This window comes from Bactrocera dorsalis, chromosome 2 (genome assembly GCF_023373825.1).
Source record: "Bactrocera dorsalis isolate Fly_Bdor chromosome 2, ASM2337382v1, whole genome shotgun sequence".
Classification (NCBI taxonomy): Eukaryota; Metazoa; Arthropoda; class Insecta; order Diptera; family Tephritidae; genus Bactrocera; species Bactrocera dorsalis.
The window spans coordinates 11,365,249-11,388,502 of record NC_064304.1 but is presented as its reverse complement, the minus strand read 5'-3'; the positions used below and the strand labels follow the sequence as shown (position 1 = coordinate 11,388,502).

The 23,254-nt window shown below is 36.7% G+C and overlaps 1 protein-coding gene across 48 annotated transcripts in view; it reads right to left on the bottom strand.

The window, feature by feature from the left end:
• The window catches only part of LOC105227540 (calcium-activated potassium channel slowpoke), a 160,893-nt gene that overhangs the window by 119,823 nt on the left and 17,816 nt on the right, over positions 1-23,254 (bottom strand). For 47 of the 48 annotated variants that reach the window (XM_049449592.1, XM_049449610.1, XM_049449577.1 and 44 more), the window contains one exon: positions 8,834-9,172. In XM_049449592.1, coding sequence (XP_049305549.1) covers positions 8,834-9,172 — 339 coding nt within the window. Of the gene's footprint in view, positions 1-8,833; positions 9,173-18,800; positions 20,204-23,254 lie in introns of those variants that run through there. The other variant, XM_049449579.1, reaches the window with a different exon arrangement.

Below are 23,254 nucleotides of genomic sequence, written 5' to 3'. Positions count from 1 at the left end.
TTGGCTTAAAACGATTCCAAATGATGGTAAGTAGTGTTTGTCTCATATTGGCATGCCGCCGATTAAAGGAGCGGGAGATGACTAAACAGTAAGCGGAATTGATGTAACACACTATGCACCAATGATCACATAAAAAAGTCAATACTATTTAATGTGACGGAAGTCACCATTTTCAAGGGTTCAAAAGAGATGAACTACTAGAGAGAGACAAAGTGGTCACACGGCTCTACAATGCGGAATTATTGGCCGATTGGACGCCAAACTGCAAAAATGTAGGTAAATTTTACGAAGGAAAAAATGCGCTTCCACTAAGAGAACGGTTCATATGGCATGAATAACGGTATGAATTGAATCATCCACGGTTGTTTGGTTTCCAAACCTGAAAAAATTACTTGACAAACAAATTTTTCGGTTTGTCTTTGCAAACCTTCAGAAAACGTATTTTTCAGACGAATGGAAGTAGTTGGAGCATCGTTGGGTCAAAAGCATCGAATTTAAGTTCCACTCTGTTGAGAAAGGCCAAACGATAATAAACTTGAAGGTATCAATGAAACCTTACTAAGAAGTTACTTCCTTTTTGGTTTTTTTTTTTTATCCTGGATTAGCCAAACCAAACTTCGGCAGTGTTTTCTCAGCCCACATACCTGCGAAAGTGTGGTGGTTAAGTAGAAGCCGCTAGAGAAGAGAGGCACTGAACATCATTCAGGAGAAAGATGCTCGAGGACTTTGTGACTTTCGCATCCCTTATTTAGCAAAGATTGGTGCCATGAAGGTCGCAGTAGACTTACTGCTCCGCAGTGGAGTCTCCTGTGATACCTCTCCACTCTGATTGTAGCACGACGATACTAGCTTTGAGCTCACTCATGTGTTCACAGGTAGGTAAGGAATTGCTAACGTCACCATCAATGGGTGCCAGTAAAGCGGAATCTCCGCTAATTGCAGAGCTGGCAAGATAATCTTCAATAGACCCATTATATATATAATGGGATAGTTTGGAGCTTCCATAACTTCATGAGTTCTACTAATGGATACCTTCGTGGGGGCTTCGCCGCGCTGGGTCTAGTGAGCTCTTTCCATTCGAGCCTTTCCGTACTTGTAAGAATTCTAACTGGTTTCTGTGAGAAAAGATTGAAACTTTTACCGGATAATGCTCTTAGAAGATATTTGGAAGAATAAGAGGTTGAAAAATCTCAGCGTTTTCTTTATGTTTGTCCTGCCGTTGCGACATTAAGGCTGAAACACTTGGAAACTCACAGTTTCAGATATCCTGATGAGCTTGCGGGAATAAAGAAAACGCTTAAGCAGATTTATATCAACCTCAATGCTGTTTGCCGACTTATTAAATCTGATTATGGAACATCTTCGTAAAAAACTGTATTTAGTAGTACAAGTGATATGTGAGTATTGACGATCAGCTATTAAACCAAAACGAATCTCATCTAAGAACTTCTGGTCAACAGCGAGTACTTGTTTGAGATGTTTTTAGAAAGATGATAGTAAGAAAATTTCCAAACGATCATAAGAATTTCGAGAAAGCTACTGCGAGTAAAAGCAAAATTTTAAAGCTGCTATATTACACATCGGTTAACTTTCCATTTATGATTCAGTCTACTTTATTGATAACTATTTTACTGCATAAGTCACTGGTAAACTAGCAATGTAAAACTCTTGTATTTTACCATCATCGCCAGTATACAGCAAAATAATTATAGTATTTAAAGCTGCATTCAGTAATATCCTTTGATTATCAGCTTGAGCGCAAATGTCTCTTTGGCACATGTGCTATCATTAATAAGCTCGACTCGGACATCCAACACCTGGCGTCAACAACAGATGACGAATCACAGTGCTTTCCATGCGCAAACCTGCAATTAAAAGCGTGCTTTCTCCCTTGGACGCACACACCGCCGTCAACATAGATTTTCTCCAACTAATTGTCCAGCAAGTAGTCGACACAATTAGTTGCAACTAACGTACATACATATATATGTTGCAAATATGTAGTTGACTAATTATATGTTCACCAGATGTTTACTAACTGGAAATTATGCGTGTAGGTATGTATGTATTCATATATATACATATGTTTGTGTGAAATTCAAACCGCCCGCTGTTTAGCTACTGTATTTTTTTTTTGCTTTTTTGGTATACAGTTACCTTGAACGCCTTAATTAAAACTTTACAACTTGCAACACACAGGCAATGCCAATGACACAGGACAAATTAATTTATTATTGGCATGGTGTCGGACGACTAGTTGACATGTTTAGGCGAGTGTGTGTCTGACTTGTGTATTGCATTACATCACTTAAGTACATGATTTTATGTGCATGTATATGTGTGTATGCAAATAGAATCGGCAAATAGGTGCCATGGGGTGCCCAGTTGTTTACACAATCCTGCCGCTGGGAGATCATTTAACGTCAAAGCCGTTATTTTGTTTACCCTTAGGGAAGCACGAGCCAGCAAGTAATGTACGCCCTGCCTTGGAACAACAACATTGTCTGCATGTACGGTAGTCGTGCTGTAAGTTGACTTCAGCAAAATCAAAAAAGATTGTAACAAATGATATAATGACAGTGCAAGTGTAACGCCAAAGCTGACAAAACAAATAATAACAGATGAACTGATTTAAAGGGGTTTATATTGTGGGAATTTTTAATATTCTAACTATAAAAACTTGAAGTTTTTTCGGCCACTTTTATTATAACGGGTGATTAAAATAGAGGCACTTTTTTCAAGAGCCTTCTTTTGACAGACCACGCGTGAAACGTGACAAGCTGTCATGTTATTTTTGTTCAGTCTTGTTTGGCATGTGTTCCGCGCGCTTGCTCAACTTATAGTCAACATAATCGACTTACTGAGCGTACTATTCGCAACACTCGCAACACCATCACCCATCTTGAAACCCAGCCTTCATTATTGGATAATATTCGACCGAATAGACCACGTCCAGCACGCAGTGAAGAAAACATAACAGCCGTAGCTGAGGGCGTACACGAAGACCGTGAAGAGTCGATTCGGCGCCGTTCGCAGCAACTCGGACTGACGTATGGAACGATTTGGCGCATTTTACGTCAAGATCCTAAGCATAAATAATATAGCTTGTGCAAGAACTGAAGCCTCTCGATTTTCCCAAGCGACATCGCTTTGCTCTATGGGCTCTTGAAAAGTTCCAAGAAGATCTGACGTTTTTCAGCTAAATTTTGTTCAGCGGTGCGGCCCATTTCTGGTTCAATGGGTATGTAATCAAGCAAAATTGCCTCTTTTGGGACGAAGACTAACCTGAAGTGATTCAAGAGCTGCCATTTCATCCAGAAAAATCAACGGTTTGATGTGATTTGTGGGCCGGTGGAATCATCGATATTTCTTTAAAAATGAAGCCAGTGAGAACGTAACCTCCAATAGTGACCATTATGGCATCGTGATAGCCGACTATTTGATGATTCAAATTGAAGCTCGTGGTCTCGGAGACAATTGGTTTCAACAATACGGTGCCACTTCCCACACAACGCATCAATCAATAGATTTATTGAGAGAACACTTCGGTGGGCAGATAATTTCATGTTTTGGTCGATTGCCCACCAAGACCGTACGAACGGATCAGCGAAAATTGGGCTCAATGGATAGACCATCTCAGACGCCGGCACGGCCAACATTTTAAAGAGATAATCTTCAAAATATAAATGCAAAATAATATTGTTTCGAATGATAATAAACATTCCACATTAAATTTTAAGTAAACCTCGAAATGGATTACTCTCTTTACTTTATAAAAAAACTTTTAATATTTTCACTTATTAAACAGAATACAACAACTAACGTTTAAATCTTTATCTGATATTTTAGTACCCACGAGCCACCTCAAAATTTAGTATTTTTAATTCATCCAAAAATGATATCTGAAATTTTATGAGAATCCTTTCCAAGGCATGCTACTTATAACTATATTAAGTGGTTTGGCATTATTGTCGACAGCTAATTTATTTTTCATATCTTTGGAGCCCGTACACTGAGTGATACTCAGTTTTAGCGATTTTAGCGACCTCGACGATTGCGGATTGGAATGAACAACTATCCTTCCGCTTCATGTCAGAGATTCGTAAAATGTTCACACAGTTGTTGTAAGGAGATTTCAAATATGTGGTTCCCGCTATTTCAAAAAAGATATTAAAGGAATTGGGCAAACCTTCCACTTGAAATTTATATTTACTACCCTCACCAAAAAAATATTTATTTTTCCCTTCGCATTTTAATAGATTCAAGATGCATATGTCTATATACATCGCTTTCTATGTCAAAATCATAAATATTTATGGCTACATTTTGACCACATATGATCACATATACAAGTATGTATGAGGAAAATATAGAGTAGGAAATTATTTAGTCATAAAAATCGTTTATTTTTCCAAACACAACGCCCTTTACATGTAGGACCAACGGAATTACCACGCGATATTGACATTCAAGCGTCGAATGGCAGTCAGTTGGCGAGTGGAATGCTTACGCTTATACTAGTAAAAGGGACTAGAAAACATGAATCGTTTCTAAAGCGAAGCAATGCAAGCGAATGTACAATAAAATGTAAAATTCACAAAAAACTACCAAACGACGAAAAAAAAAAAGAAAACGAAACTAGATATGAGCAAATGGCAGTCAGAAAAACTATGTCAATGTTGTGACCAATGAAAAATTTATTATTTGCCGGGTAAACCGAAAAAGTGTCATGCCATATGCGCGAGCAAGTGTCGCACAGTCACGCATTTGCGTGTATATGTATATGAGAGAGCAAGCATAGCCCTGCAGAGAAAGCTACTGTACTTTTGAAACTTACTGGATTAAATACATATGCATATGTAGGCTTCACAGGTTTTTTTGGAATGAGAGCACAGATCTAAGCACAGTTAAAGACAATTAAACAAATTACTTAAACAACCATCAAGAATTTTGTGTATCTGATAGGAGTATCGTTTTTTTTTACGATCTAAGATTGTATGTTCAATTTCAGAAGTTTTTATGTGAGAGAAACCTCTTTCGAATAATAAAATTTAATGTGTACGAAATTCAGAATATTTCTTCCAATCTACTACCGATTAATGGTATAAAAATAAAGTTCAAGATATTAAAAAAAAATTTAAATATTAAGTATCAAGTAATAAGACTGTGATGACAAATGCAATATTTCGTGAATCAGCAGATCATACCACCAAATTAATCCTAATTATATTACAAGCACTAATAATGATGATCAATCGTAATGCCAAGTTGCGAGGTAATTATGAAATTGAAAACACATTTAGAGAATATTTATTTTTGGAAGAATTAAGAGAATTCAAGGTAATATGGAAGGGAAAAATTTCGATCATTCAAGCTCCAACATTCGTTCATTAGTTGGAGACAGAACCTTCTTCCTACTCCAATTCCATGCGGTTTTCAGTACCAAATTACACCATTCTTAATTGAACTAGCGTGCTTCGTGTTACTTAAAATTTTTGCATATTGACCGATATAGGAAATTATTAGATTCAGTAAATCGTGGTTGGAAATGAAGTGACTATCATTATGCAAAAATTACTCAATTATTAACAGAGCCACAGAGATGTAAGTATTTTTGGTTAATAGACATATTTTTAAAATAAGCATTGACACTACTACTAACCATAGAAACGAAGATGAAAAAATAGTAAGATTTTTTATTCTAGGTTGGTATGACTGTCAGTGACATCCGTGTCAAATTTCACATCAAAATAATCATTAGTATTTAATATACGCTTGTTTTCCTGAAATTAGTACAATTATTCAACAAAGAAGTTCGATTAAATTTTGTGTGCGGAATCAAATTTCTGGAGCCAAAACTTTCAGAATGTTGGAAAAGGTTTTTGGTGATAATTCTTTGTCGTTAGCAAGTGCTTTTGATTGGTACAAATTATTCAAAGAGAGTCGAGAACGCTTTGATGATGAATCACGGCCAGGATGGCCATCAACATCCACTTATGATCAACACATCAATAAAATAAAACAAAAATTAATGTTTTAGAATCGACAATGAACAGTTAGATATATTACTGGTATCGTTGTAGTGAAACCATTTTGAAAGATCATTTGGGCCTAATAAATGTGAAAGTACGATTGGTTCCAAAATCCCTCAATTTAAAAAAAAAAGTATTGTGTTAACGTCTGTAAAACAATGCGTTCAGACTGCCAGGATGTTATAAAATGCATTATTACTGACGATGAGTCTTGGATCTATGCTCGCGACCCGGAAGCAGACGATCAGTCGACCGAATATCGTGGAAAAGGTGAGCGAAGCCAAAAAGGATTATGTCAAAGCAAGTCAAAAATCAAGGTTATGTGGATAGTTCTCTTCGATTATAGAGGAGTGGTGCACTCCGAATTCCTTCCGATAGGCCAAACTGTCAATTCGGAAGACTATTTGAGTATTATGCGTTGTTTGAGCGAAGCTATTCGTAAAAAAAGGCCGGAACAATGGGCCATTAACCCTCGGATGGTAATGTACCGTCACATACTTCATGAGTTTTTCGCCAAATTTTCAACCAATATCGTCCCGCAATCACCGTATTTGCCTGATTTAGCTCCGTGAGACTTCTGACTATTCATCAAATTCAAAGGACCGCTTCGGAGAAATTGCTTTGAGTCAATTGAAAACATTAAACGTGAATCGCTACGCGCATGGAAGGGTACCCTGGAAATTGGCCTTATCATTTGTTTGAAGGATTGGAAAAGAAAAATGTTAACACAAGTTTATTGAGGATAAGGTGAATTGCTTTGAGGGGGTCGACATAGATTTTGAAGGAAAAATTAGAATTTTAAACAGTTAGCCTAAACAATAGCTTATATGTGGTATGTACGTACGTGGCCCTCTGATATTTCTTTATTATTAATTTGCTTTAACAAAGAAATCGAAAGATGTATTACAGAAACAGTATTATATTCTTTCCGACTATTCGAATATTTAGTCATTTATGTAGTTGTTGATCTTGTTTAATTTAAAAACGAGATCCAGTATTTCTAGTAACTTTATCGTGAAATATATAAGCAGGAATGGTTACTTTAAACCCAATAACCACGATCAGGTTTCCAAACCACAAACATTGAAATGAAACCCAAATGCAGAGCAAACACTTGTCCACAAACTGGCGGTTGAGGAATCAGTTTTAAATCACAACATTTTGTCATGTGTATACAATTATGTACATATGTATATAACGCATATGCATACAACGAATATGAATGTAATAAAGAGCGCCAAGTATGCAGCATGCCGCACAAACAAGTGCACTTGACCGTGTCCAATTTCAGTTTTCAAGGGTTAGCCGTTTGAAAAACAAAAATCGCGAAGCCAAAAAACACAATGGGGGAAAATGCGCGAGTGCAAGTATGCAAATTAAAGCAGAAATGTGAAATTCATGTTGGCACTTCGACAGCAGCGGAACGTTGCAATCAGCCGCACTGATTCTTCGGGGTGTCGTGCACATTTAGATATACATACATTATTTGCTACATACATATATATGTGTGTATGTGTGTATAGTTAGATATACTTGGCTTCATACATATGTATGTATGTGTGTACAATTAGATATACTTGGCTTCACACATATGTATGTATGTGTGTACGTGCTGTTGTTGCCTACACGAGTATGTAATGCCATTGACGCGACCTTTTCTCTGCGCTAATAACTGGCTGCTCGCCTAGGTGTGCATGTAGTTGTGCAGGCATGCAGACGAAAATTGTTTATACTACAAAAAACAACACTGCACATTTGCGACTTGTGCATTTATATAGCAAGTGCTCAACACTCGTCGTCTCGCCAAGAGTTGTGTGTTGGCGTAGTAAAAAATAATTTTGTTAAATTCTAAATTTATAAAATGCGCAATCATCTTAACCGGCAATTAATTAGATGAAATCCCTGTTTGCATGAGAATGTGCAGTATGTTCGCACTGAAAATATAAGTAAAGAGTTTCTTTTACTATTTAATGGCGCAAAAGTGCTGCTAATTCATTATTTCCGTTTTAAAAAAACGACCATTTCCATAGTTATAAAAGCGCGCTTATCATAAAAATGGCGTTAATGCATTTGCTTTGCATAAATCACAGCGAAGTGAAGAAAGTATAAAGACTGATATGGCGAATTTCAATGAAGCAAACTGATTGTGCGCCCGAAAGCAACGTTTAGCATGTCAAAACTCGGAAGTTTAAGTGCCACAATTTCCGACTTAAGGCGCAAACACACACACAAACACTTTTCCTTTAGTTAGGTGTTTTCAATTCACAGCTCATAAAAGCAGCCGTCACGAGTGTGGCCAATAGCGACTGGCAACGGGCACTTATTTAGTTTTCATACTATGTAGATTCATGTCGAGATCGAGTCGTACGCCAAGTGGGCGTTATATTATGTGGTCATTCACTTGGTTTGCCAGCTTGCGGTCGGTTATAAAATAAAATTGAGCATTAAAAAGTCACGCATACGCCACGTTGCACCAAGCAAAAGCAGCAATATAAAAGAAAAATGTCTTAAAATGAAACGTAGAATGACCAATTAAGTGCAGGCAACATTGTTAGCCAACACTGCAATTATACTTTTAATAACGACAATGGAATGCGCGCTTAGCACGTTGGAAGATCACTGTAATTCAGAGAGATTGAATGTAAGTGTGGCTATTCATAAGCAAAAGTGTGTGTCAATATATGAAAGTTTGACTCAAATTAGGAACTTAAAACCAATTTTCAACTATCCGCCTACTTTTTACACTAAAAATATATATAAATTTATAACACCAAAAACACAAAAATTATCTTGTTACTCACCAAAATTCTACCAGTTGTCGTTTGTCCCGATATAAGCTCGCCAGCCCAGTCTTTGGCTTCGGTCATAAAGGTACCCTCGAACTCTTGTTTGTTGCGTGACGCCTTCTGCTCCTTCTGTTTGGGATCGTTGGGTCCCAAATCGGGCTCCTTGCGGCAGCAAATGAACGCAAACGCGCGCCATAGTAGCACAATAAATAGCCCAGCAAGGAAGGTAAATATGCTGGAGAGCAAAAAACACCAGTACTTGCGTACTTTGAGACACTCATCGGCAGCGAATGGTGAATCTGTTGGATCTTCGGCCAATGATTCGACAGTGCTTTGGTCACACCCCGACATCCCCTGCAATGTGTGAAGTGTTAACAAATTTTAATTTCGATATTAATATTAGCACATAAAATTTTAAGCTAAATTACGTGCGATATTATTAAAGCATTATACAATATTACTAGCCACTAAAATGCATAGAGATTATGAATGTGGGTTTTTATAATACATATGTATGTATATCTATTCATTTATGTTTAAATGTGTATTAATAAAGACTTGACCACAAATTTATCGCAGCAATGAAAATGAAATAGTGTGGTTCAATTAAATGATTATTTTATATCCAACTAGTTCTTGCATAGTAAATGTTTGAATGTGTGTGATTTCAGTAGGGAAATATCTGCATTTTCTGTAAAATACATAAATATAAATCAAAATGTAGTTGTTTAGGCAAGCGGAAGCTAGAACTGGAAATTTTTTGATGCTATATTAAATAATAGCAAACTGGTATAACTAGGAAGCTTATTACATGAAATTTCAAACGATTTTAAGTTATGCTTCCTTAAGTTGCTTAACTATATATGAGGTGTGTTCAAAAAGTATCGCGAATTTTTGTTTTTTTTTTCCAAAAATCATTTATTTATTCATGAATGTCTATTTTGTCCCCTTCAAAGTAATCCTCATGAGATATTATACACTTGTGCCAACGGTTTTTCCAATCTTCGAAGCACTTCAAAAAATCATTTTTTTTTTTATCTTCTTCAGCTCCTCCTTCGATGCCGTCTTTATCTCGTCAAGAGAAGCGTAACGTCGTCCTCTCATGGGCCTCTTCAGTTTAGGGAACAAGAAAAAGTCACAGGGGGCCAGATCTGGGGAATACGGTGGCTGCGGCATCATTTGTGTGTTGTTTTTGGCCAAAAAGTCGCGCACAAGCAACGATGTGTGAGCAGGGGCGTTATCGTGGTGCAAAAGCCAATTTTTGTTCTTCCACAAATCCGGGCGTTTCTGGCGGATTGCTTCGTGCAAATTGCGCATAACTTGTAGGTAATATTCCTTATTGACCGTTCTTCCCTGTTGCAAGAACTCATGATGCACCAAGCCCCTGCAATCGAAGAAAACTGTCAGTTACGATTCGCGATACTTTTTGAACACACCTCGTACTATGATATATATATCGATTACTGTCCAAAGAAAAGCCGTAATCTCTGAAAAAATTTTCGGATCAGAACCCTTTAGCATAAAGCTGCTCGATGTCACTAACACTAACTAACTTACAGAAAAAAATGTACCGATTCGAAAAACACGCGAAGTATAAATTAATAATTCAGCTTTCAATTTCACCGTAGTATATATTTTGACAAGAAAGCACCCGGAATGCTATGATACAAAGCCTTCAAAGGCGATCGAATGATCGTTGAAGACATGCCTCGTTCTGGACGACCTCTAACCTCTTCAACTGACTAAAATATTAAAAGGTGAAAGATATGGTATTTCAAAGTCGTCCGGCAAATATTAGAGAGATGGCACGTCAAAGCCGCTCAAAAATCAAGGTGATGCTTTTTTTTTATTGTTATTCCTGGTTGGGTGCATAATTAATTTGTTCCGGGGAACAAAAAGTCAATAAGGAGTTCTATTTGAGCGTATTTTGGCATTAGCAGGAAAATCCGTTGAAAACAGTAATAACTCTGGAAAAACAAGTGATGGATTTTGAACGCTGATAATGCGTTAAAAAAAAAAGCGAGCATCAATCCGTATATCAACCACCGTATTCACCAGGTTTGGCTCCGTGTGTTTTTTCTTGTTCTCTAAACTGAAATTGCCGCTCAGTGGAACCCGTTTTCAGTTAATCGAAGAGAGAAACCAAAATTCGCTGAAGATAATCCCGAAAAGTGTTTCGAGGACTGGAAAAATCGTTAGCATAAATGTATGTATTATGTCTAGTGGGAAATTTCTTGTCACAGTGTAGTTAGTCTTGGGATTAAATATAGGGAGATCACTGTTCTTATTGCTGATGAATTCTCAAATTGAGGAATCCGCTTGATTAGAATGATTGGCAATCAATTCAACAAATTTATTGAAATAATATTTTATATATTAGTTTTTCCATAAATTTTTTTTAACATGTGAAGAAATTCTCTATATTCCAGCTCGATCATAAACGTTCCTTATTATCTCATATAAGTACGTAGACATACATATATATTTGCTTTAATCACATTTTCTCTTGCAGACATATGCTTATAAGGTAACAAAATTTCCAAAAAAATATAAATAACAAATTACTCTTCTTTGATTTTTTTTGATGCCACGTATGTATTGTACTTCAGATGTTTCAATAAAATTACTTCCAAGAAGTACTTAAAATTGTATACAGTATAACAACATTGCAAACAAAAATAATGCAAAAGTTTCGTGACTTAATATGCTATAAATTAGCCATAAACAAAATAAAGATATAAACTAAACGGAAAATAAATAAAATCGGAAGAGGAAAGCAATGAAAAGTATGCATATTAATGAAACTATTTACACAGTTGAGAATGAATTTATTTAGGAAACGGTGTGTTGGCAAAATTTTACTCTCAATCAAAAATCAATTTCAGCAACTACGCTGCACACACCCAACTACATGCATATACGCACACACGTACTTATTTATACATTGTGGGTTAGTGTTACTCATACGCACTGGTTCACTGCCAATTTACAGCCAACATTTTTAGTATTTAATGACTGTTTTCAATGCCATTAATTCTTGCATATGCACAAGTGGGAATAAAGAGACAAGCACATAAATGCATAACAAGCTGATGAAGGCATATCATAGTGATATTGATGCTTCGATTGCTCAATTCAGAGACACATGAATTCTTAGATGTGAAAAATGGGCGAAGTGGTTTTAGTGAACTAGTAAAATGTAAGTATTTCAAAGCGAAGTGAATACATTTTCTAATTTACATATGCGGAAGCTTTATATTTTATTTAAAGAATTGCTAAACTCTTATCACAGCTAGCTGACAGGGCTAATGATCAAAAATTCTAGGAAAAGATATGGCGACTAACAGAAGATTTCAAGACGGGAGCATACTTTTGTAGAATCCCTCTGGGTGATCTAGTGATCAGATAATACTGAAATTGTGGAGGAAACACTTCTTCTACCTGCTGAATGGTGGTGAAAGCAAAACATCAGGAGTTGGTGAACCAGATTCCCTAATCGATGGAGCAGACGTTCCATTAACCGACCATAAATAAGTTCAAATAGCAATTACCCGTCTGAAGAAACACAAAGCGGCGGCGGCCGATGGATTGCCGGTCGAGCTATTCAAATGCAGCGGCGAAGAACTGCTATGGAGCATTCACCAACTTCTTTGCAAAATATGGCAGGACGAAAGCATTCCCGACTTGGCTCCCACTGTTCTGTCATTGTTGACAGTCATAACTTCGAAAACGTAGATAATTTGGTATATCTTGAACACCAACAAAAATGTCAGCCTCGAAATCTAACTCTTGCTATATGGTGCATAGTAGTGTTGGGGACTATCGAATAAAAACAATCAAGTTATTCGATAGTTCAGCAATTTTCATTCATTCGATAGTTTTCAAGAAATCACTCATTACTATTTTTTCGTTCATTCGAATTTTTTCGTTCATACCAATTTTTCGTTCAAAACGAATATTTTGTTCGATAGTAATTTTTCGTTTATTACTATTTTTTCATTCATTAGTATTTTTGCGCTATTGAATGATTTTTCGAATGAATGATTTTATGCAAGTAGATATCTAGCAAAGATTTTTTGTACGAATTCATTTATTCCATTTCAAGTAAATGGTATTATATTCAGCAAATGTACGAATAATGCTGAAATTGTGTGTATTTCAAAATTATGTTGAATGATTTATGTGTGATAATGGAAATTAAATTGAATGCATGTATGAGTGGTAGAAGTTAATAGATGCTTAAAATAGATTTAAGTGAAAAGTATTAATAATAATAAATATAGACTTACAAAGCGATAATGTAGGAGGCATCGCCAAATTAATAAGATGACTAAAGTAGATTCATATGGTCATCGGTATTTGGCAAGATTAAATGACAGTTTCTAGTCGGTTTGAAAAAATCCAATGGCTTTGAATTAAGCAGGTTGGCAACTTGGTTATGTATTGCGATTCGAAATTGTAGCTATGTATACATTCACTTAACCGTTTTAACTGTCGGTATTATTTGCAGCATCAATAGTAAAACATTTGAATTGGGTCGCAACTTATATAAATATTGGTTTTAGATTTTTAATTGCAGTGTTTTCTGTGGTAATATAAAATGTATTTATGTATTTTGTAAAGAAAATGCTGAAAATGTTTTTATACATAATTAGATAAAACAAAAATGCGCCCTGGATTAAAGAGATCAGCCGTGTGGGAGTTTTTTACTAAGAATGGTAATAACGTCAACTGCAATTTTTGTAAAAAAAATTTAAAGTTTGCTGGTAACACATCAAATATGAATGATCACCTACGACGAAGGCATCCATCATCACATAGTGTGGGGGAGACTTCTTCGGCGATAGTCGAACGAGCACCTGCTGTAAGTGACTTAGATATGCCAAGCTGTTCTTCAACGCAAAGAGATGTGAACTTAACAGTGGAAACTATTGAAAGTGAGATAAGTAGTGCTTCTTTGGTACCTCCTGTGAACGTAGAAACTACAAGTTCTTCAACAATACCCAGTAGAAATATTTCAGGTGGTGGACCATTAAAAAGAAGGGTAATGCAAACAAAATTATTTGTTACAAGCACGCGATCTGAGCTTTCGGAAACTGAAAAGAGAAGTATAGATGAGTCTCTTATTAAAATGGTTACAAGAGATATGCAACCATATGCAAAATGAAGGATTTCGAGAATATACAAAAAAGCTTCAGCCTTTGTATTCAATCCCAAACAGAAAACTTCTTTCCAACACAATGTTGCCTTCAAAATATAACGAGACACGGAAAAAGCTTCATGCCATTTTGCAAAATATTTCACACCTTTCTATAACGACAGATATGTGGACTACTGACAGCCAGAAGTCTTTTTTAACTGTAACTAGTCATTTCATTTGGGAAAGCAAAATGAACTCAGCAGTCCTGGCAACTAAAGAAGTGTTCGGCTCACATACTGCTCAAAATATAGCCACAGAATTAAAAAGCATTCTTGACGAGTGGTCAATTTTTAACAAAATAGTGACGATAGTGAGTGATAACGGTGCAAATATTAAAAAAGCGATAAGGGATATACTGCAAAAACACCACCACCCATGTGTCGCTCACACCCTAAATTTATGCGTTGTGGATGCGATAAAGACTGTTCCTCAGATTTTAGAGCTTATAACGAAATGCAGAGCTATAGTAACATATTTCCATCATAGCTCTCAAGCAGCAGAAAAACTAAAAAATATGCAAAAGCAAATGGGAGTAGCTGAACTTAAGATGAAGCAAGACGTTGCTACTAGATGAAACTCTGGCCTTATAATGATGGAACGTATATGCTTGATAAAAGAACCGCTCTCTGCTGTACTAACTTCCTTACCTAGTGCACCGAACTTTCTGAATGCATCAAAATGGGAAAGGTTACGTGATGCCATCACTGTATTGAAGCCGATAGAGCATATGACAATAGAACTTTCAGCACAAAACTCCCCAACGATGTCACTAGTGGTGCCTATAGTCAGAGGACTGCAATATGCAATAAGATCCCAGCAAATGAAAACTACGGAGGGAGAATGCTTGAAAAGTAGTTTGTTGGAAGTAATTTCGAGATGACTTGGCCAACTAGAGTCTGACAAGATGTGTGCCAAATCGACCTTCTTAGACCCACGGTTTAAAAAGATTGCCTTTGGAAATGAAAGTAACTCTAGTAATGCTCAAAAATGGTTGGGAGAAGAGGTATCAGCATTCATAGAGCGGAACCAAAGGACTGCTACAGCCCCAGTCATAGAATTACCCGCGGATAAAAGTAAATTTTCTCTTTGGACTCTACTTGACCAAAAAGTAGCGGAAGCAAAAACTAACGGGTGATTTTTTTGAGGTTAGGATTTTCATGCATTAGTATTTGACAGATCACGTGGGATTTCAGACATGGTGTCAAAGAGAAAGATGCTCAGTATGCTTTGACATTTCATCATGAATAGACTTACTAACGAGCAACGCTTGCAAATCATTGAATTTTATTACCAAAATCAGTGTTCGGTTCGAAATGTGTTTATCGACAAATTTTGTTCAGCGATGAGGCTCATTTCTGGTTGAATGGCTACGTAAATAAGCAAAATTGCCGCATTTGAGGTGAAGAGCAACCAGAAGCCGTTCAAGAACTGCCCATGCATCCCGAAAAATGCACTGTTTGGTGTGGTTTGTACGCTGGTGGAATCATTGGACCGTATTTTTTCAAAGATGCTGTTGGACGCAACGTTACGGTGAATGGCGATCGCTATCGTTCGATGCTAACAAACTTTTTGTTGCCAAAAATGGAAGAACTGAACTTGGTTGACATGTGGTTTCAACAAGATGGCGCTACATGCCACACAGCTCGCGATTCTATGGCCATTTTGAGGGAAAACTTCGGACAACAATTCATCTCAAGAAATGGACCCGTAAGTTGGCCACCAAGATCATGCGATTTAACGCCTTTAGACTATTTTTTGTGGGGCTACGTCAAGTCTAAAGTCTACAGAAATAAGCCAGCAACTATTCCAGCTTTGGAAGACAACATTTCCGAAGAAATTCGGGCTATTCCGGCCGAAATGCTCGAAAAAGTTGCCCAAAATTGGACTTTCCGAATGGACCACCTAAGACGCAGCCGCGGTCAACATTTAAATGAAATTATCTTCAAAAAGTAAATGTCATGAACCAATCTAACGTTTCAAATAAAGAACCGATGAGATTTTGCAAATTTTATGCGTTTTTTTTTTTAAAAAAGTTATCAAGCTCTTAAAAAATCACCCTATATTTGTCACAACGCCCCTAGTGTTAATGCACATATTTCGTTGGAACAATATCTTAGACAAGATTTCGTTGAGAGACATTAAAACCCGTTAAACTATTGGGACAGCAAAAAGGCAACTTTTCCAGAACTCTACGAGCTTTCCAACAAATATTTATGTATACCTGCTACTTCAGTTCCTTCCGAAAGGGTTTTTTCTAAAGCTGGGCAAATAATAAATGATAGAAGAAATAGACTTAAAGGTGAAAAGCTAGATCAAATAATGTTTTTAAATAGCAATTTTAATATATAATTAATATTTTTTTGCGTTCTTCTGATATTTATATTTATATTTATATTTATTTTATATGATATTGAATATCTTTTCTGTGCTTTACTATTTTTATGTTTTATTAAAATATTGAATTAAATTAAACCTTTGTATTGGTTTAATTAAAAATGAATAAAATTCCAGTACTTTTTTGTTGTTTGAAGAGCACGCCTTTGCTTAGTTATTGAATTTGATTAAATAAATGAATGAATGAATGAACGAAAAAATTCATTCGATAGTCAAAATCATTCAGTCATTAACAATCGATAGTTGAAATCACTCGATAGTTCCCAACACTAGTGCATAGGCTTGAACGATGACAACATCTGATTAATCGACGTTACGAGTTTTCAAGAGAAAGGTTCTGCGGAAAATTTATGCTCCTTTGCACATTAACCACGGCGAATACCGCTTTCGATGGAACGATGAGCAACAATACTCACATAGTTCAGCGAATTAAGAGGCAGCGCCTACGATGTCTAGGACATCTTGTCCGAATGAACGAAAATACTCCAACTCTGAGATTATTTAAGCATTACCCGATGGGGAGAAGCAGAAGAAGGGGAAGATCTCCACTACATTGGAAAGACCAGGTAGAGAAGAACCTGGTTACACTTGTAATCTGTAATTGGCAAGAAAATCGCGAAAAGGAAGAACGACTGGCGCACTGTTGTAAACTCGGCCACAACCGCGTAAACAGTGCCTACGCCAATGGAGAAAAAGAATAAGAAAAAGTTTACACCAAAATTTCGTGAAAGAAAAAATTTTGAACAAGACAAAAATAAAAAACTCATACATTTTTAGGTTATGAAGCACCATCCTATAGCACTGTGAAAAACTGGTACAACGAATTTGATCGTGACCGACGCTCGCTCAAAGACGAATTCCGTGAAGGTCGTCCAAAAACAGCCGTTGTGCCAGAAAACATCGATGCCGTACGTGAACTGATAATGCAAGACCGTCATGTAACATACCTTCAGATAGAGGCATGCCTATGCATTTCTCCCACCAGCATACATTCGATATTGCATGAACACCTGGCCGTAAAAAAGGTTTGTTCTCGTTGGATCCCGCATAATTTGACAATCGCTCAAAAAAAGGCTCGTGTGGATTGGGGTAAAGAAATGCTGAAAAAATACGATCGCGGTGCTTCAAAAGACGTTTATAAGATCGGCACAGGTGACGAATCATGGATCTATGCGTATGAGCCCGAAACAAAACAGCAATCGACCGTGTGGGTCTTCCAAGACGAGCCAAATACAACGAAAGTTGTTCGTGGAAGAAGCACTTCGAAGCAAATGGTCGCCTGTTTCTTCGGCAAAACTGGTCATGTGGCGGCTGTTCCGCTTGAGCAACGTAGGACGGTCAATTCTGAGTGGTACGCCACCATTTGTTTGCCTGAAGTCTTCGGAGAAATTCGAAAAACGAACAAGAGAAGACGAATCATTGTGCTGCACCATGACAACGCGAGCTCTCACACATCGGCTCAAACCAGCGCCTTTTTGACCGGCCAAAACGTCGAATTGATGGGTCATCCGCCGTACAGCCCTGATTTGGCACCCAATTACTTCTTTTTATTCCCACACATAAAGAAAATAATGCGTGGTCAACGATTTTCGTCGCCAGAAGATGCTGTTGAAGCATTCAAAAACCTTGTTTTGGAGGTGTCTCAATCGGAGTGGAACAAGTGCTTCGAAAATTGGTTTGAGCGCATGCAAAAGTGTATAAATATTGATGGAGAATATTTTGAAAAACAATAAAACCATTTTCGTTGATAAATATTCCTATTTTCATTATTAGGCCAGAAATATATATAGCAGCCCTCGTATGATAGAGACGTCAATGCAAAATTAGTTGATTTTTCCATTGTCTACAACATTGCCATAAAAATTTCTTCTTTAGAACTGGTAGTTTTGCCGGAAATGGAGTTAAACCGTTTATGACACTTAGAAATTCAACTTCACTGCTCCCCTTTGTTTTCCCGTAAATAATGTTTGCTTTAGTGCTTGTTATTTTATGTATCTTCCTTTTCCAATGGGTTTCAAGCTATAATTTTTTTTTAATTTTTTCCGTTTTTAATGACTCCTATTTTATTCCGTGTGTGTCATTCGCCGAGCTTTGGTATCGAAAAACAGTCTCCGCCAATTAAGAAATATGGATGTTTGTTAGAAAAAGTGATAGGGAATAAAATACCGCCTCTACCATCCTTTAACAGTATTTTAAAAGAATTAATTGTTCATAAAAGCCGTTAACAATATCAATATTTCAGGCAGATGAGAAAAAATTTGAAGAGTGTCTTTGTTAGCAGATTTGTTAGTTTCAACTCCCAATAGCACTTAATAACTGTTTTTTAGATTAACTACAACATGAAAGCGATAAAAACAAATAAAAATTTTATTGGTGCATTACGCTTACATTGCTCATGACGTTCGCGCTGACACTTTGGTTGAGCGCAAAAGCGAAATCTTCCATAACTGAAATATTTTTTTTGTACACAATAAAAACACTGTTTTACATTTTTTGATACGAACGCTACGCCAAAATTTGCACTCTCACCAAATACAAGTGATTTTCAGCGCGTATTTATTGGCAGCTCGCGCTTCTCTTTTAATTTGTTTGCAATCTAAATTATTTTTTCAATTATTATTTTAATTTTTATCCACCATTTTGAATGCTGCGCTGTTTAGCATTTTATTTTATGATGTTTGCACATTATGAAGTGATGCACTAACTCACACACACATATCTACACGCACACACACTTGCACGCGCTCGTCAGCTGTGGTGCCGCTGAGGTTGACAACACTTGCACAACGCTTCGCAGTCACATTATGTCACACAACAAACAGCGCACTTTGGTGAATTTTCTAATTTTCGATTATTTCTTCTTGTTTGCGCTTCACTTTATCACATTCTCACGCGTTGTGCTCGTACTTTTTTGCCACGCTCAGCTTCCTTCATCGTATTTTTGTGCCAATGAACGCATAACGAATATTTTAAACGAGAAAAAACCGAAAAAAATATCTTCGTGTTGTTTTTTCGTTTGCAAAATTTTAGTTGTCTTCTAAGTTGTCTTCTCTTGGCTAAGTATTACAACAATTACAACAAAATGAATTTATTATTGCGCTGAGTTTGCTATGAGGCGCGCAAATTAAACACATTTTCGACTGTCACTGCGCGTTTCGCTGGTGACAACAACAGCAACAACCCGAGAACAGTGACCAGAAGAGCAATACAAAGATTTTTGGCCGAAATTCTGAAGACCCGCTAGAAACGCGCGCGCAACTAGGAAGCAACGAAGATGTTGTGTTCGGGCGAGCGCCCAACCGTAGCGTGCCTCAATACGTCATGCAGCGCGACCAAAATAACAGCACACTAACAACATAGGCGACGATACTTGAATACACTTTGCCGCCGTGAGTTGTTGTGCGCGCGCCCACTTGGACACAAACAACAATTTTTTTCGCTTTTATTTTTTTGAATTTTCACTTTGATTACTCAATATATAGATAAATGTGCACGATGTGCTTCGTGTTGTTGTCGCTGGCAACAGCTGCGAAAAAATTTACGAAACGAAATTTCGATTAAATATTTTTAAGAAAATTATTTTTTTTATTATATTGCACAATTTTTTAATTTTTTTCTCAATATTTTTTGTGAAACTAAAACACTTGCTTCGTTGGAGGTACACAATTCTTCCACTGTGAACTTGAATTTCACTCTTATGAGATTTACTGCACTTGTGTAACGAGTTGAAAATCGTTTATCCCGTCGCACGGAACGCTCGCCATCACTCACTCTTCGCAACTGAAGTGAAAAATTGTCACCGTAAGAGTGTCGAGGCGTCGACTTTCGCGAAAAACTGTCGCGCCTCTGCTCCGTTGTTGGTGGCAGCGGTGTACGCCGTCGCGGGCCTCACAAGTATGCTAGCGCTTGTCGTAAGACTCTAGCGTCATTATATTTTTCAACACGTCACTCCTTGTTGGCTGAATGGTAAACAGGTAGCGAGCTATTTGAGTGGTTGTTCGAAGAAGCAATGCACGCAGGGTAACGCAGAGCTTTTGCGCAAATGGGAATCTTACATGCCAATGAGACATAAATGAGAATTTACGGTAAATTTTGTGGGCATTTTTAAATTAATTTTTCTGTGAATTCAAAATTACTATTTTTTAGTGAAAATTGTTTCCAAAAATCGATTTTTTTATTGTCTTATTAAATTCTACGACACCGCCAAAATATTGTTCTAAGTTTTTAAGTAGATCCGTTTTTTTCGAAACTGTGTTTTTGAAGTCGTTTGCAAGATTTCTCAGAAACTACGCAACCGATCTTTATAAAATATAAAACAGGTCCTTGAGATACGATTCTTGAAGACTTGGACGAAGGATTTATTTTCATTTACAGCTATTTGAAAAAAAATCGCGAAATTTTCACTGATTTTTAATTTTTTAGTAAAAATGTCTGCCAAAAATCCAATTTACAGTTTTTTTCCGTCGTCCAAATTATAAGTCAAGGTTTTAACTCAAAAACGTATTTTTTCACTTTACATGATCCTGCCAAGGGGTATAACAATTAATGGATAACTTTTCTACAGCCAACACGCGTCACCATAGGTCCACGTGTTTTCATATACACTAACTTCTCAAGCTATCAAACTCCATAAATGCCTTTGCGACGTCATCGCCCATAGTGCACCACTACTCAAGTAACTTCAAACATTATTTTCCAACTCCAACTTTTCCAACTCTATTATTATCCTGGGACCAGCTGTACTTACTTTCTTATTCTTCATGCCGTACAACATTTAGACATTTTGTTTATTTAATGGAAATGTTCAAGTGACACGCAATGTCAACTTCCTACAACTGTCTTTATGGCACAACTATTTACCCTGTAAACAGCCATGTACTATTTCCTTCAACTATGTGTGTGTATGTTTCTATATATATGCTTGTAGATGTGGCTGTTCGTGCTCACGCGTATTATTTGAATAAACAAATGGCTAATGAACATGGAAAAATGCATAAGAATGCTATGAATGATAAGTGGCAGAGATAAATATTAGCCAACAAGAATTATGGTAATTGATGTTTTGTGGAGTTAACGAAGAATGCGCGGGAATAAGTACAAAGCCAAGGCCAGAAGAGTGAAAGTGAAGATTGGTTCATAGTATTAATAGGAAATCGCTTTGAATTGCAAGCATTTTGCTTATTATTTTAGCACTTTTGAAGTCACTTTTGTTAGCGTCCATTTAGCTTGATTGAGTCAATTAGTGAAATGTTCTCTGTATACATTAGATGATGCAAATTACTTATTGTTTATTATTGAAATGCTGAAACCGCTTAGCGCTCATAATTATTGATTAGACGCGAATAATCTGAAAAAAAAATATCAAGCACCTTTGCTGCCGAGAAGTTTTTACTATTGTATAGTTAAGAGACTTTTAGAAATACTCTGGCAGTACTTGTGCTGAAACATTGAATTCTTGGAGAATAATATTTAGAACGTTTAAAAAAAGCTGTGCCGTAATTAAAGTAAAGCCCTTTATGTAACCTAAAAATCTTTATTCAAATTCCGAGTAATTTCGACCCCCTGTTAAACGTAAAGCAGCATAATAAATATTTAAAGAATAATTTTTGTACTATATTTCAGATATGTATATAGTATTTAATTCTTAAAAAGCAGAAAAAGTTTTGAAAAAATTAAATTTAAATATTCTATGGTAGAAATCTCATAAACCTCGTTGACTATCACGAAGTTTACTAACCTGCAGATAACTAACACATTCGCTCAAAATTTAACCAGTCGAGGGTGGAACTGGTTTTAATTGACTCGGAATAAGGCAGCCTTTGCACCACGAAAAAAGGTAAGAAATAAATTTATCTTGTTTCCTAATAATTTATAGGATGTATAATGGAATTATTAATAAGTGCGAATATTCGATTTGGCATTGAGTTGGTGCAATGAGAAAGCATTTTTGGGGCTAAAAAGGCCCATGTATCTAAAAAAGCTGTTTTCAGCTCAGAAATCGTATTAACCTTTTCTTACCAGCCATCCTCAGATGTTCTCAAAAGGACGTACCAGAGGAGAAAAAGGTGGCCACCACAAAAGTTCGATATTTTTACGTTGAGGCCACGTTTTCGTGGACATGCTCGTATGAGTTCTTGCCTTGTCTTGTTGAAAATAGTATGATTTTTGCGAATGACTGTGTATGTAGGGTAGCAGATTTGCTTCTAATACTTCCGGTTCGGAAAGAGAGGAATGCCAACGCTACTGTCCCAAAATTTGAAACTACATCCCATACTATAAGTGAGTCTCCGCCGAAATTGCGCTAAGAAAAATATAGTGGCTCATTTCGTAAATCTCTCCAGTATCCCAAAAAGCCGTCCAGAGCAGCAGGGTTGAACTTTTTCTCATCGGAAAAAAATCACCTATACCTATATTTGCCCCAACTGTATTATTCAAAATTTTATATTTCTTAATTTTATCTGATGCCAGTCTTTATTCATGTGATTTTGGACAAAACTTAGACGAGAGATTTTACGGTGTAGTTTCAAGAGGGGTGCTTTCTGCATTTTCTCACGTACAATGTTAGGATTTCGTTTCAGCGCCCGCCAAATTGTTGAAACAGATGCTGAAATTTGGTTCTCTTTTTTCACTTTCCGTATTGACGTCGTTTTATTTGATAACTCTCGACAAATTTCTCTTTCCTGTGGCGTATTAATAATTTTTTTCGACCAGAATATATTTCTTTGGCCATAATTTTTTTTGTTATTCCGGTAATTATACACCACTGTTACCGACCTTCCTAAAGTCCGAGCAATGGCGCGATTGGTTAAACCCTCACCATGCACGGCATTCTCCGATTTTTA